Source organism: Scylla paramamosain, chromosome 1, assembly GCF_035594125.1.
Source record: "Scylla paramamosain isolate STU-SP2022 chromosome 1, ASM3559412v1, whole genome shotgun sequence".
In the NCBI taxonomy this organism is placed as follows: Eukaryota; Metazoa; Arthropoda; class Malacostraca; order Decapoda; family Portunidae; genus Scylla; species Scylla paramamosain.
Window position 1 is genome coordinate 41,752,368 of NC_087151.1, and position 15,765 is coordinate 41,768,132.

The window sequence follows — 15,765 nt, forward strand, 5'->3', positions numbered from 1 at the left end:
GTTATAATTCAGGTCATGAATCCCTTCAGATCCACTCTCATGAGGATCAACATCTCCATTGAAGTAATTATCTGGTTCCTCTTCTGTTCAGGCATCAGGATTCTTGGGATTCATCGGGCAGACACCTTGGAAAGGTTGAGGTGATCTTGTCAGATGATAGCAGCAGCTCCATCACTGATCCCCAGTTCAGAAGCAATGCATCGCACTGAGAATTGGCGATTATCCATGTTCATGCTCTCCACTATGGCCAGTTTCCTTGGTGACTGACATTGATGGACCACCACTCTGGGGTCATGCTCACATGAGTCTTGACCCTGCTTGAAGAAAGCAGCCCAACATTTGACAGTGGAATAGGATAGGGCACTGTCCTTTAGTGCTGTCATCAATTCATGAATCAACTGTAGTGCTTTCCCTTGAATTATGAAAAACTTTATCTCAGCCCATTGTTCAACTTCATTCATTTTGCTGAAAATTCCATTCTCACTTATGAAAACTCATTGTTAAACTGAATAAAAAACACCGGGAGGATGCCAGCCCATGCATTACTTGTTAGAACATGTATGAACGTGTTCCAGCCGTGGCAGTTTCCTGTCTCCCTCTTTCCTTCTATACTAGGCTGAGAACTTAATGAACATCCCTTGTATATTATATATATATATATATATATATATATATATATATATATATATATATATATATATATATATATATATATATATATATATATATATATATATATATATATATATATATATTTCTATTTACAACAGGGAGTACTGAGGTCTGCATCCATCAAGAGTAACAACACATCTCTGTCATCAAGATCCTCCCGTGCCTCAAGCCGTATAGGCTTCCATGGTGTTCATCGGAGAGAATCCTTATCCCCACATGATTTGCAGAGGCGGAGAGACTCACTCAGTCCTTCACCAGGGTTAGTCCTGTATGGGTTGCTTTTGCTGTGCAGCATTCCTCAAACTAATTATCTATTTATTTCTATCAACCTTATAGATGGTCCCTCTCTATTTTATTCATGGCTTGAGTTCTGATACAGATAGGAACCCATTAGAGAACTGACCTCTCAAATCTAACCAAAGATCCAAGAGGCCTTCATATGCAGGATATTTTTGTTTGAGAAATTTTTGGAATTGTAATGCCACTTTTCTTATGACATAATTTACCATTAAGTATACATAACATAGTTTTTGATATTCCTCTAAGGGTTTCTACAGGGGATTTAAGAGGTCATTGTTATACCTGAGTACTGTGTGAGTACTGTGAGGTTTGATTTAACTAGTTGCTGATTACCATGAGGTTTGACTTAACTAGCTGTATATTATCAGATGTTTCAGTATTAGTTCGCATATCAGCAGCAGTAGCAGCAGCATCAACAGCAGCAGCAGTAGCAGCAGCAGCAGCAACAGCAGTAGCAGCAGTGGACGCAGCATTACCCCACTGCTGTGTCACCACCTTGGGTATGCTGAATAACATGTATCTCACTAAAGAAAAAAACTACTCACTATATATTTTTTTGCAAACAGGCTTCAATGTGTTTTGATGCAAGTATACTCGTATAACTGGCACCACTGGAAGTAGAACATCTGCAACGTAATTTACAGTACCGCCATGTGCACAGCAGCAGTAAAGTGCACCACCACCAAGCTTATTAATCCTGTTTATTTCCCACTCCATTTTGTCTGTGAACACATGCACTAAATATATTACTTGTAGTGTGCCTTGATGCTGTGCAGATTTATGATAGGGAAATATAAAAAGATATTTGATACACAAACTGATTTCTCTCTCTCTCTCTCTCTCTCTCTCTCTCTCTCTCTCTCTCTCTCTCTCTCTCTCTCTCTCTCTCTCTCTCTCTCTCTCTCTCTCTCTCTGTCTCTCTCTCTCTCTCTCTCTCTCATTCATTCATTTTATGTCATTTGTGCTTCATCCCTTCTCACTCTTGTATATGTAATTCGATTCTCATTCTCAACCTGTCCCATTCTATTTAACAATCCTTAGGTTTGTTCTTATTTTCAAAGAGAGAGAATTCTATTTAGCAACCCTTAGGATTGTCCTTGCTTGCAGATAGAAAGAGAGAGAGAGAGAGAGAGAGAGATTGACATTAGATAAATGTTATTGATACTTGTCAAAGCAATGAGAAAATTGGGATGATAATGCACAAAACTTGGGTGGTAAGTTTTAGGTCTAGGCATGAAACTCGAGAGGGTAATGCACATAATTGTTATTTCAGATATGCTAGTGCAAATGTGCTCATTTTGTATTTTTTTTAATTGTGGATTTTTTTTTCCCCTGGTTCCCTAGAATCTTTTTTTTTCCCATAGGTTGTTTAGTCATCATAACACACATTTGCCATAACAAACACTACTTTGGAATGAGTCATGTTCATTGTCACATACCCTACAGTATATATATATATATATATATATATATATATATATATATATATATATATATATATATATATATATATATATATATATATATATATATATATATATATATATATATATATATATGTGTGTGTGTGTGTGTGTGTGTGTGTGTGTGTGTGTGTGTGTGTGTGTGTGTCTAATATGTATATACTGCATGTATAAGTAGGGCTTTAATAAAATTAAGGGGCACTTTTTCTTAAGAGAGGAAAAGTTTGATGACTGAACTATGAGGAGATGAATTTAATGGACAAGAACAATTGAACTTTTCTGTTTTGCTCACTTCTAGGGAGATCCTCAAGAAATTGACCTGAGAGCAAAGAAAGAGAGAGAGAGAGAGAGAGAGAGAGAGAGAGAGAGAGAGAGAGAGAGAGAGAGACTGATGATTAAGTACGTCATTATTAAGAGTACTTAAATGCACCAACTTGCTACATCACTTTCTGCTCTTGTTACAAGTGTTTATTTATGCATGTTAACTTTTCAGTAGAGTGGAGCATCATTATTATTATTATGATTATTATAATGATTATTATTATTGTTGTTATTATTATTATTATTATTATTATTATTATTATTATTATTATTATTATTATTATTATTATTATTATTGCTATTATTATCATCATTATTGTTATTATTATTTTTATTTATGTATTTAATTATTTATTTATTTATTTATTTTATTTTATCTATTTATTTATTTTTATTTATTTATTTTATTTTTTTTTTTTTATTATTTTTTTTTTTTCCATGTTCAATTCATAACAAAATGTTTCTCCCCAACTTACAAGGCCATTACTCATATATCCACTGAAGGTCAGTGGATAAAAGATGGTATTAATATGCCCACTCATAGATTAATACAAGATTTCTTTTATTTTCAAGTAAACAGAAGTTGCATCTAGTAGACATTACATGATGTACATTAAAGGAATTTTGATACCTCCAGAGTCCAGGAACGGCGTAGCAGTGGATGTGGATCCCCACTCTCATGGAGACACTCTGGCTCTCAGCGGCGCAGGAGAGGAAACAGCTCAGGTGGATCATTTCGGCGAGTTCAGTTGGACAGAGAAAGCCTGGTACGGCGTGACTCAGGCTCTGATGCTGATGGGGAGGAGGAAACAGCCCTCAACAATAACATTAACCTGACCAACAACAACAACAACCTTAATAACCACCAGTCTTCGTAAGTTTTTTCCCAAGACAGCATAGCTTGTCTGAAGAATATTAGCTGTATTGCGACCTTCCTGTTGTTACTTCATTGAGTATCTTGTTGATATCTTTAGGGAACTATTTGCATTTTATTCATTTACTTAAACTCACCACATCACATGATTTTTTTTATTACTTTGAATTACTAATATCTTTACTTGCTGGGACAATGATATATATATATATATATATATATATATATATATATATATATATATATATATATATATATATATATATATATATATATATATATATATATATATATATATATATATATATATATATAGACAGTAAAATCCCTCTCATCCGGCATTCGAGTATCCAGCAGCTTCAAGTATCCAGCACATTTTTCCTCGAGCCTTAAAATCAATAAAAAATCAATGTGTACTCATAAAATCGATTAAAATTCCTGCGCGAGGCATATTTTGTCCCCTCGCCACCAGAGCGCACTGCTTCGCGCCACCCGCAGCCCACTGCACTGTGTTTACTCAGTGACTCAGTCCCGCATATGCACTGTTTATCGCCTGACGCCTTCATCATGCCTAAAGTTGTAGAAAAGAGGAAGCGTGTTGTGCTTACACTTAAGCAGCTGATCAGATCAGCTGCTGATTAAGATCAGCTGATCTTTGTTATGGTAAGATGCGTGAGTGTAGGGTGGTGATTGTGGACATAATTTCACTTCTATTCAAGTATCCGGCATGTCGGCGGTCCCGTTGATGCCGGATAAGAGGGATTTTACTGTGTATATATATATATATATATATATATATATATATATATATATATATATATATATATATATATATATATATATATATATATATATATATATGCTACACTTCAAGCTTCATGTAAAATGCATTTTAGGTTAAAACAGTGCAACTTTATTCCTAGTTTCATTGAAACTGCTATTTTTATTTATTATTTTATGTAAAATGAGTATATTTCCCTAAAGATCCAATTTTAACTGTGGTAAAGAATATCCACTTAAAAATAATGCTATAACTACCTGTTTGCTCCTTCCATTGTTTTCTCTCCTTCTGTAGGTTATCCCACCCTCTATTAACATTTTAGCGTTCTTGAAGCGAAGTTATTGGATGCATAACTGAGCTAGATCTGACATCTTATCTCTTATGAAACTACAGACCACTACACTTTCCTTTTGCAGGATTTTCAGAAATATCACTTAGAGAATTTTATTTACTGGTGACACTGGTAAAATAAAAGAACTTTTACCCTGTAAAATATAGATGGTGGCCAAGAAATATGAATTTGTACAAACTTTGAAGGAAAATCATAAGTTTTTAAGGATCAAACATTAGATGCCATAATGAAAAGAAACAGTTTATAATCAATCCTGCATGTCACTTTAAAACACTTTAAACACTATTATTTATTATGTCTGTGATACATAAAATCCTATTTGAACGCTGAATTGTTGATAGTCACTTAAATCTATTACCCTCTCTTCAGAAGATCTGCCCAGTATATTTTTTCTATATATTCCACTCAAGCTCCCTTCCTGCTCCCCCAGTATACAGAAGAGTGGCCTCTACCCATTCTTCTTCACTCAACAGTCCCCTGCTAAACCCTCCAGGATTCTTCTGCACCAGTAACTCACCCCAGCTTATCTTAGACTATGTATACATGGTGTAGATTTAATCTCAACTTGATGACTGACACCTTAACTAGTGTTGAAGTCAAGCAGATTTATCCTATAACATTGTCCCAGATTACATTTGATGATGGATTATTTTTCTGGTGTGGCCAGCTGTGCTGTGCCTGGCCTCCTGGGGTGTAGTATGGTGAGCCACGAGACTATCCCTTTCCACCGTGGGCTGACAGGACTAAGAGTGTGAACGATGTGTGCAAGTGTGTGGTGCCTTATTGGGCAACATGTGTAGGATTACCAGCCTGGTATATAGATAGGTATGATATTACTAAAATACAGTTATGGATTGAATATCTGTCCAAGAATTTTGTAGCATAATAAATATTCTATATGGATTGTTTAGATGGATATTTGAGTTGAATCAGGTTTCAGTGACTGATCTGACTTATTATTCCTTTGCACTATAGACATACAGAGGGATCTCACATCTAATGAGTTTACATCTAATGAATTCGCATGTAGCAACATTATTGGACCTCTGCCCATGTTCATATCTAATGCGTGAGTTTCAAATCCAACAAAATAATTCCAGGTACATGGTTCAAACCGGCTGCCCCTTAGGCAAGTGCGTGACCTCATTATAGTGAAGTTATTTTGTACTGAGCATTCAGATGTAGCCCCTTGAGGATTCAGCTTTCCTCTGCCCTGCTGAATCTACCTGCACTGTACCTAGGATGATTTAAGAATATCTTCGCTTTCAACTAAAGGTCCTCTATTGATCTTTTCTTCTAAGATTATTTTTTTATTTATTTATTTTTTTTTTTTTTTTTTCCCATAAACAAGTTTTTTCTCACTACTGTGAAGCACACAAGGGCACATAGCAGGTGTTGAAGGCTGTTTCCAATGTTAATGGTGAGGAGGTGACTGTGGTCATTTGCCTCCACCTGACCTGTGGTGTATGGCCATGACTGCTCACTGTGTGACCTTGGTAAGCTTGGAGCCCAGCTTTGTCAAGTATTATAGTATATACACCAAAATGATTGCCATTATCCTCAAAGACATTATATATCCATAATACTTTCCGACTTTATTAAAGAAATTGATGTACTCTTATTCATGTTGAAACAAGAAATACTTAATGTGTCAGACAGACACATGAGCATTGTGACTGACATGGCAGGGTGATGAGCTGAAGAATTCACATGGGGGACACACCTAAATGCTCACTACAAAATGATTTTACTCCCTCTACACATACCATCTCTACTACTGGGCCACTGACCCTAGTGTCAGTCTCCTTTCTCTGTCTTTGTTGTATAATTGATTCTTGCCCACACCACTGTCACCTAAATTTCCATCTTGTTACCTCAACTCTTGGGAAGTGTTGAGGTGAAGAATAAGGACCCCATGAACTGTGGGAAGGTTATGGCAAATCTTGATGAAAATGAAGAAAAAAACTGTGAGTGATGATGAGAACATAAATAATCTAATTGATGATATTTAGGGTGATTTTTCTGGATTTACTTGGAAGGAAAGTATCATAATTGAGCATTATCGCAATAATTTATCGTGATAACAATACTGGATTAACAGTTATCTGATAACTATTTTTCCCATGATACTGATTCATCAGTATCACTGATACTTTGGTTCCAAACTAGCAATAATTGATAATTCTATTTTTTGGAACATGAGCATGTTGAAGTTTTAAACTCTCAAAATCAAATGTAATTATTTTACTTAAAACAGTACTTTTCATTAGTGGAGAAACAGGATAAACATTGAATTTGATTTTTTCTAAGATTTTTTAAAGTTTTCTAAGATAAAGATGAAAATAAAGATTTAGATGTATCAGTATTTTTTTAAATATCAGTATAATTATCAATAGTATGGAAATTTTGGATTTATGGATTTATCAGTTATCAATTATAGATGGATAAATTTATCACTAGTTATCGATTATCAGTTATCACTGATAAGTTTATCGTTATCAATTTATTGGCTATCATGATGTTTTTTCATAATTGTGCCCAGCTATGGAAAATACTAATGTAGATGAAAGGATAAAAAAAAAAAAACTCACAAGTTTTCACAAGAGGAAGCTGAAAGAAAGGACAGTGGGGTTGGTGGTGGGGCAGTGGACCTGAGGGAGCAGACTGACTGTAGTCTCCCTTCTGCCTTGGATATTATTCATCATACCCATGCACCAAATTTCATCATTCACATGCAAGTTATCCACACTATGCCTTCAGTATTTATTTTATATTTTATATCAGTATGTATGATTAAAGACTTAAATTAATTTAACACCAGTGCTGTACATCTTAAGTGAAAATAGAGCTTCAGTCTAAACTTTTACTATTGTAATTTTCTTACTGGTTTATGTATTTGCATCTAACAGATTCACATCCAATAAATTTTTTTAGTACCTGTTTCTCATTAGATGTGAAGTCATACTGTATTCCGAATCTATCACAAAGGAAACTTTCCACACACATTATAGGATAATATAACGAACTTTACTCAATTCTTTGAAACACAAATAGGTAAATACATCCTATCTAAAGGTTCTAAGCACATTTCAATTGCGAATTAACAAAACGAGTCATGATCATGCACAAACAGCAAGAGCAAACAGTTACTTTCTTAATCAAGTATGCCACACAGTATCCTGCAATCATCATTAAGGACTGAGGTACACTAATTTTTGTAACTACAGTCACTTTCTCACTTATAATTTCATTGTGAACCACAGAAATAGGCATAAAGCAAAGATCCAATTCTGTGTTAATCCAGGAAACTGGCAGACACTTGAAATAATGTAGCAGGCCCATCACACTTATTGACATTTTGTTTAGCATTTTAATTTTTGTGTTCAAGAGTGAACAGTTCATGTGTTTAGATCAAAAGGTTTCTTCTCCTGGATGCCCTTTTCTGATATGGAGTAGGTTTGATTTCAATGTGACTTTCTTTTAATTAGAGCTGTATACCTGAGCTATTGGGGTTCCCCTCCTCAAGGCTGATTGTACTATGTAATGCAATTCCACTTTATGGATGCATTTCATAGTGGACAGTAGGATCACCACATCCCCACACATTGATGTAATCACACATTGATATGATCAAATAGTGAAATCATCTGTGAATGAAGAAAAAGTTACTACATACTCAATCATATCACAGTTAATACCTTTATTGTGCACTGCAGTTGTTAATTTTTGCTCAGTGCTTGTAATAGAAATTTCACAGTTACAAATCTATTAATGAGTTTTGCAAAGTAGTATTTACTATACTTTTGGTTTATAACATACATTTGTTGGCCTCTAGGCAAATCAGTTTTAAAGAAATGTGTAATCAAAACTATTTTCTTAACTTCAACTTATGACAACTATTTTGCCTTCATTAATATAAAATAAGTGCCTAAGTCCTTAAATATATGGGCATAAAAAGTAAAGTACCATCTTAGATTTCTGCAACTAGCTGTGGAATCACCAACATTGTGCCATAGGGTAGCCACAATAATTAAATAAAGTCTTCAGTATGAAAGCAATGAATAGTATCAATCTACTTTGATAGTTTTTTTTTTTTTTTTTTTTTTACAAACAAATCTTTAAAGCCTTCACATGTGCTTTGGATGTTTAAAGATGAAGTAGGCTATTTTGTTTGAAATGCCCTTATGGTGATTTATGTAATTGTAATTTTTACTTTGTTAAAGCTCAGTATAACTAACCTACATATACTGAATATCAGATAGTCTAATCAACAAATTTTCATTTTAGCAAACTTTAGATCATTATAACAAGGCAAAGTTCACTAAATGTAACAAAAAATTGCTGTAATTTTTTTAACTTTATGAAAAGTATTTCATGGTTGTTGCAGGAGCACTACAAGACAGTCCTACTACTGAACTGCTTAAGTTTGATGAATATGAATCACTACAATATGTACAGAATGTGCAAGTTGCATGAAGCAAGCAATTTTGGCTGTAGGGAGCATGAGTGGTGTTGGTAATGATGAACATGCATTCATGCTCACTTCTTTATTCAGTTAAATAAGTTCAGGGCATTTAATGGGTGCCACAAGGAGACTAGGATACCCCATCCAAATGAGTGAAATAGAATATCACTGAAGCTAGAAGAGGAAATTGAAAAGAGAGAGTATGCAGTGGATGTGTTTAGTATTTCCCAGTCCACAGTGAGTTCCCTTCAGCTTTTGTTTGCGTCAGTCTACCTCACTACTGTTTTCTGTGTGATGTAGCATTAGAGGCATCTATGAATGCTAGGGTGGAGAAATGAGGGGATGATGATGCACTGCAGAATGAAAGGAAAAAGAAGCAAAATTCAAGATAGGCAGGGCAGCAACAAGTGGGGCAGCACTGCATAATAACCACTCACAGCCTTATATCAACACTTACCCACACATATGCACAGGCTGGCGCAATGCAATATCTCTCATGTCTCCAGTGATAAAGATTGCTGGTGATAATGAAGTGATGGAGGAAGCTGACAACTTGGCCATCTCAACATATGAGTTTTGCTCTGTCATTTGTAGAAAGGGAGTGAGGGTGGTTAGGGCAGATGGATCACTGCAGAGTGAGACAGGACAGAATTGGGTGGGGCAGGAGAAGCAGTGTTTCAAAATCAATGTTAATTTCATCCACATATATTCCACAAAATAAAGGATGAAAAAAAAAAAATTACCCATCAGATCTTGTTCTATCCTTTGGTATTCAGTAATGTCTGCATGACACATAACCTATACTACTGGATGACTTACCTGTAAAAATATCCTAGTTTGCTAAAAGACCTCAATGTAATGATTGTTGGATATTGCAAACTTTCATTTGTAACAACCTCACCTTTCATCCCATTAGTCTATGTCAAGGATTTTTTGTTATGGTTTAAAGTATCCAATGCTTTATTCATTTTGTCATAAAACAAATTTTCCATAGAATCAGAGTACATGTATTTCTGTATCTGTTCTTGATTTTATCCCTTATCTGAACTGTCCATGCTTGTCAATAGAACCTAGGATAGCCAGACTCAAATAGTTTGCATAAAATGAAAATAGATTCAATAATGTGAGTAATTGTCGCAGAAGTAAAAATGTGGGAGATGGCAAAAATGTTAGCACAAAAATAGTTAGCCTTTAGTCAGTTAGAATGAAGACAAGAGTAACTGCCACTCCCCTCTCCAGGTTGTTAGGGACTGACCACAGCCACTGTAATGGGTCCACCAGCAGCCATGCGCAGCTGGCCCCACGCAGGTCCATCCTCACCCAACAGAACTCCATTGGGTCTCCGAGAACGCTCAGCCCCCAGAACTCCATCCGGTCGAGAGGCTCATCACCAAGGTCACGCCAGCCCTCCATACAAGGACAGGTGAGTGTCATCATCTTATTTTTATATCTGTTTATTGGCACACACTTATGATGGAAAAAGTTATTGTCTTAGGTGCTTGCCCAAAACATGTGTTCGTAACATGTTTCTGATTTTTCCATGGACCTGAAGCTTTTCCTGGTTGCTGCACAAGACTTTTTACGTTCTTTCACCCCTATTCTGTCCACCTCTCTAATGCAACAGTTAACTAGTATTCACAATCATTCATCTCTTTCTTTAGTAAACTCTGGAACTCTTTACCTGCTTCTGTATTTTGACCTTCCTATGATTTGAATTCTTTCAAGAGGGAGGTTTCATGACACTTATCCTCCATTATTTGATTTTATGTTTGGATTCTCTTTGGGAACTGGCACTCAATTTTTGTTGTCCTTAGTCAGCAGTCTTCTTACATGGGAAGTAAAAAAAAAAAATAAAAATTTCTGAGTACCAGTGTCCGGATTATGGTTGAGAGTCTACTGGAATCATGATAGTAACACTAGTGTGGATAAGGCTATGAACTGCCACCACTCTTTGTTTCCAACATATCCATGACTTTGCATGAAATACTATGTGAAACAACATATTACCAGCATGCTTGTGACATGTTTCCATCATGCATTGAGCAGTGTTTTGGGCAAAACCTTAGGAGAGCCACCCTGCCGCCCCTCCCCCCCTCCTGGGTAGTTCCCAGCATCCCCTTGCTGCCTATCATAGGCAGACTTAACCTTATCCCTCTTCAATTTTTGGATTTCTCCACGTAGCTCAGTAATAGCCTCAAGCATCACTGCCCATGGAGGGGCGTTAGCATCGTCCCTTGAAGTACAGGGAGCATGAGGAGGTGACAACAGCTCATGCCTTTGTTCCCCTGAGGGTGGGCATTCCTGCCCATGATCACCCCTCCCAGAAGAATAACACTTTCCGTTAGAGCTCTCTCGGCGTGAAGAAGAGCTCCTGTGCGTAGTTCTTGCAGAACTACTTGAGCTTCCTCCGTAAGAGGAACGATCCTCGGTGCCAGAAGCCTTGAATACCCTCGGGGAGGCTTCATCCACAGTCTCCTCCACGTTGGCAGACCTGCTACCTGCCCCCTGCAACCCAGCAGAATAACACTTAACTGGGCGAAATAAAGGCACCAACCTGCTCCACAGATGGATAACGGGTAGAGACGGCCACTGGAACCCATGTGACCAGAAACTTGTCCCAGGAAACAGGAAACAAAAAAAGTTCACCCCAAACAAGAGAGCCAGGACAATCATCTGAACGGCTTGGGATCACTGCAGCAACTGCCGGCATGGGGTGACGTAGCGTATCTCATGGGAAAGCGTACTTCAGCAGAAGAGTGATTTGCTGAAGTAAAATTGTATGCTGCTCTCCATGCTATTTATATGTGCCTTTTTTTTTTTTTATTTAGAAGCTTTAAAGATAAAATTGCCTTCACAAATATGTATTGGACCCTTTAATATACCAAAATTGAAATGTTGAAAGACACTGTGATGCTTGACCAGAATGAGGTAAGACATCTCCAGCCTCTTCAAGACATGTCTCCTTATTTGTTTCTGAGATGCTAGAACTATTAATTATTTGTGATACTTTATCTTATATTTTATCAAATTTCATATCTATCAATTCAGTTCAATGTACATTAAAGTTTATTGAGTAATTTGTGTAAAACATTTTTAACTTAGTATATTTTTTTCTAATACCAATGGGCTCAGTAATCACTGGTATTCCAGCCCATAAAGGTACTACCTCCCATAAGCTTTACCTCTTTTTCATCTGTGATATGAGCATGCTGTTTGCAGTTGCAACTTGAATGGTAGTATTTATATCTTGGTTATTGCCATTGCATAGGACAAAGAACATGACTGCATGTCACTGTTAACATATATTTAGTTATCATTCTTTAATCTTTGCCTGAATGTTTTTATTCATATTGGTGTTTAAAGGTATAGTGTCTGCAGTGGCAGCACAAATGGTTAAGTAATGATTTTTGGGGGCAAGAGGATGGACAGGCAAGATAAAGGAGGATATGAAAAGCGAAGAGTATATGAGAAAATGCTAAAAAGGAATGTGTTTGAGAAAATAAGAGTCAGGGAGAGGACTGAAAACAAATCTTGGAACAAAAAGATGATAGAATTTAGAATAAAAGAAAGTATTTAAGGGTAGATGATGACATTAATAGGATGCTGAGTATAAAAGTTCAGATGGGGGAAGTTCTTTTGGAAAGAAGCTGTGAGAGAGAGAGAGAGAGAAAGAGAGAGAGAGAGTGTCACTGGCCATTGTGAAGGTCACTGGCTGTCACATACTACCACAACTCAAGTCAACTCAACTCAACTCAACTCATCTCTCTCTCTCTCTCTCTCTCTCTCTCTCTCTCTCTCTCTCTCTCTCTCTCTCTCTCTCTCTCTCTCTCTCTCTCTCTCTCTCTCTCAGTTTCTTTCCAAAAAGAACTTCCCCCATCTGAGAGAGAAAGAGAGAGAGAGAGAGAGAGAGAGAGAGAGAGAGAGAGAGAGAGAGAGAGAGAGAGAGGGAGAGAGAGAGAGAGAGAGAGAGAGAGAGAGAGAGAGATGTTTTCTCTCTTTTTCTCTCTCAGTATTGAGGGTTTGTTTTTTGTGATCACCAGTTTTATCTCTCTCTCTCTCTCTCTCTCTCTCTCTCTCTCTCTCTCTCTCTCTCTCTCTCTCTCTCTCTCTCTCTCTCTCTTGAAAGAGAGAGAGAGAGAGAGAGAGAGAGAGAGAGAGAGAGAGAGAGAGAGAGAGAGAGAGAGAGAGAGAGAGAGAGAGCACACCATTTAGACTTAATTCTATAATGTAAATTATTTTCCACATCACATTTTTTTACACGTCTCACACTATGGATGATTCCAATTATGAACAGTCTGGAGGGGTCTAGTGTTTACAAATTTTATATGTATATATATATATATATATATATATATATATATATATATATATATATATATATATATATATATATATATATATATATATATATATATATTGGGTAAGTGTGCCAGCTGTAGTATGATATGAAGTAGTTCCAAGAGGAGAGAAAATAAAGGATTTGAAAGAACTTTAGCATTTGAGGACAATGTTATTTAAACAATTCTCTTATCAGTATTGACATACCATATCAAAGATTTGGGTGTGGAATAAGAACCAGCATTCAAGAGTGCATCCTACAAAAGTGACTTCTTTGAGAGAACTGTAGTAATGTGTGCAAATGGACTGAAGTATGGAATGGTGAAATGGATGAAAATACATTGAGATGTTATGATCACATTGAGTAGGATAAATAGTAAGGAATGTGCAAAGAAAATCTTCATGAGTGGAAGTAAAGGCTCTAGGAGAAGATGAAAGCCACTTGAACAGTGAAAGGATATGATAAAGGAGTACATGTGTAAAAGAGAAGCTAGTAGAAAGAGAGGTTAAAACAGGCAAGGAAAGTGTTTGTGTAGGGAAAGGTGGAGGCTCCTCTGCCATGATCACCTGCATGGGAGATGCTGTCTAAGAGAGTGAGATGTCAGAGACAGATAGATGGACAGATGGATAAATTGTTTCTGTTAAAGAATACAACCTAGCCAAAAGAAACAACAACACATTGCAACTTATAAAATCAGAGGTTATCTCAAGTTATAGGTCAACTTAATTATCTCCTAATTTGTCAAGCTTATTGAATCAGTACCATAGTAACTGAAAGTGCTATTGAGATGGTAAGGCAACATGACTAAAATATTAAATGTAAGGATGTAAAGAAATAGTTCCAGTAAAAGTCCATAGGAGTCAAGTTTACATGTTTGATTAGTCCCCAAAGATCAGTTTAACATTATTCTTGTGGTAACTACATACAGAGAAAAGAAAGCTTGAGATAGTAAAACTTATAAGATATTAAAAAGAATATGAAATATCTTAATTCATACAAGATACTAAATTTTCTTTTATATGAAATTATGTTAAGAAGTTTATTTTCAAATTCCAAACTTAAATTTGTAAATAGATTTGGAGGGTGCCACAGTGAGAAAGAACTGAAGTTTTGATGTATATATGTAGTGTGTTATTTTTATTGCAAAACTCCAGCAGGCTTATATGAAAGCTATTTTTCTTTGTTGATAAAATTCTCAACCAAAACTCAACATACTGTGTGAATTTAGGTTTGTGTGATGCTGCCTTACCATAAGTAAGTTTTTAGTAAATGTGAGTTTAATGATAAATGTTTTATAATCTCATGTGCCATGCAGACTTCAGTATGTGGATCCATCAAGGAAGTGGAGTACAAGCAGAACAACCTAAGTCGAGCAAAGGAACAAGCTGCAGTAGCTGAACAGGAGGAAGCTGAGGAAACTTCTGAAAAAGAAACAGAAGTAGTTAGAAAGATTTGCTTTGTGTTTGAGCCCAAGGGATGCTTCAAGGAGAGACAAGATTTTGCTCTCTATGTCTTCTCACCTGAGAATCCGTATGTGTTTTGTCATCAGAAAACTCTTATTGTTATTGGGCAGAATATAGTTCAGTTTCCATTTGTCTAAACTGTATGGGTGATTAAAAATAGATCAGGATTCTTATAGACATCTTGAAATGAAGTTGTACCTAGTTTTCTAAGGTATTGCATTTTGTTTCTGTATGACCCAAGTAATTATGAAATGGGAACAGATTTTTATATAAAATGTTAAAAATTTTAATCTACAGATAATGTATGTTTTCTTTGCCAAACTCCTCATTATACTCAGTTCTTATTTAAGCATTATTGATTCCATTGCACATATTATTTACTTTACTAGAGAATACTGACTGGATCTTCTCTAATATTTATCTTTTCCAGAATCCGGCGAGCTTGTCTTTTTATGGTGTCAAGACAGTGGTTTGATTCCACTGTGCTCTTTTTCATTGGCCTCAACTGCATTACATTAGCCATGGAACGGCCCAACATTCCTCCAGATTCTGTTGAACGACAAGTGCTAAAGATCTTTAACTACATATTCACTGTAGTTTTTGGTGTTGAGATGGTTGTGAAAGTAAGTAGTATGAATGTTTTTTTTACAATTATAAGTAGTCTAATTTATCACAGTTAACTTTTAACAGTTTTATCAAATATCTATCCATCAACCACCTCATGAGGAAGCAGGA

At 36.0% G+C, this 15,765-nt stretch overlaps 1 protein-coding gene across 13 annotated transcripts in view; it reads left to right on the forward strand.

The window, feature by feature from the left end:
- LOC135105760 (voltage-dependent T-type calcium channel subunit alpha-1I-like) overlaps window positions 1-15,765 on the forward strand; it is a 150,682-nt gene that overhangs the window by 81,084 nt on the left and 53,833 nt on the right. For 10 of the 13 annotated variants that reach the window (XM_064014329.1, XM_064014233.1, XM_064014224.1 and 7 more), the window contains 6 exons: window positions 771-931; window positions 1,341-1,472; window positions 3,394-3,630; window positions 10,468-10,651; window positions 14,883-15,097; window positions 15,461-15,653. In XM_064014329.1, coding sequence (XP_063870399.1) covers window positions 771-931; window positions 1,341-1,472; window positions 3,394-3,630; window positions 10,468-10,651; window positions 14,883-15,097; window positions 15,461-15,653 — 1,122 coding nt within the window. The remainder of the gene's footprint in view (window positions 1-770; window positions 932-1,340; window positions 1,473-3,393; window positions 3,631-10,467; window positions 10,652-14,882; window positions 15,098-15,460; window positions 15,654-15,765) is intronic. The other 3 variants (XM_064014260.1, XM_064014270.1, XM_064014290.1) reach the window with 3 other exon arrangements.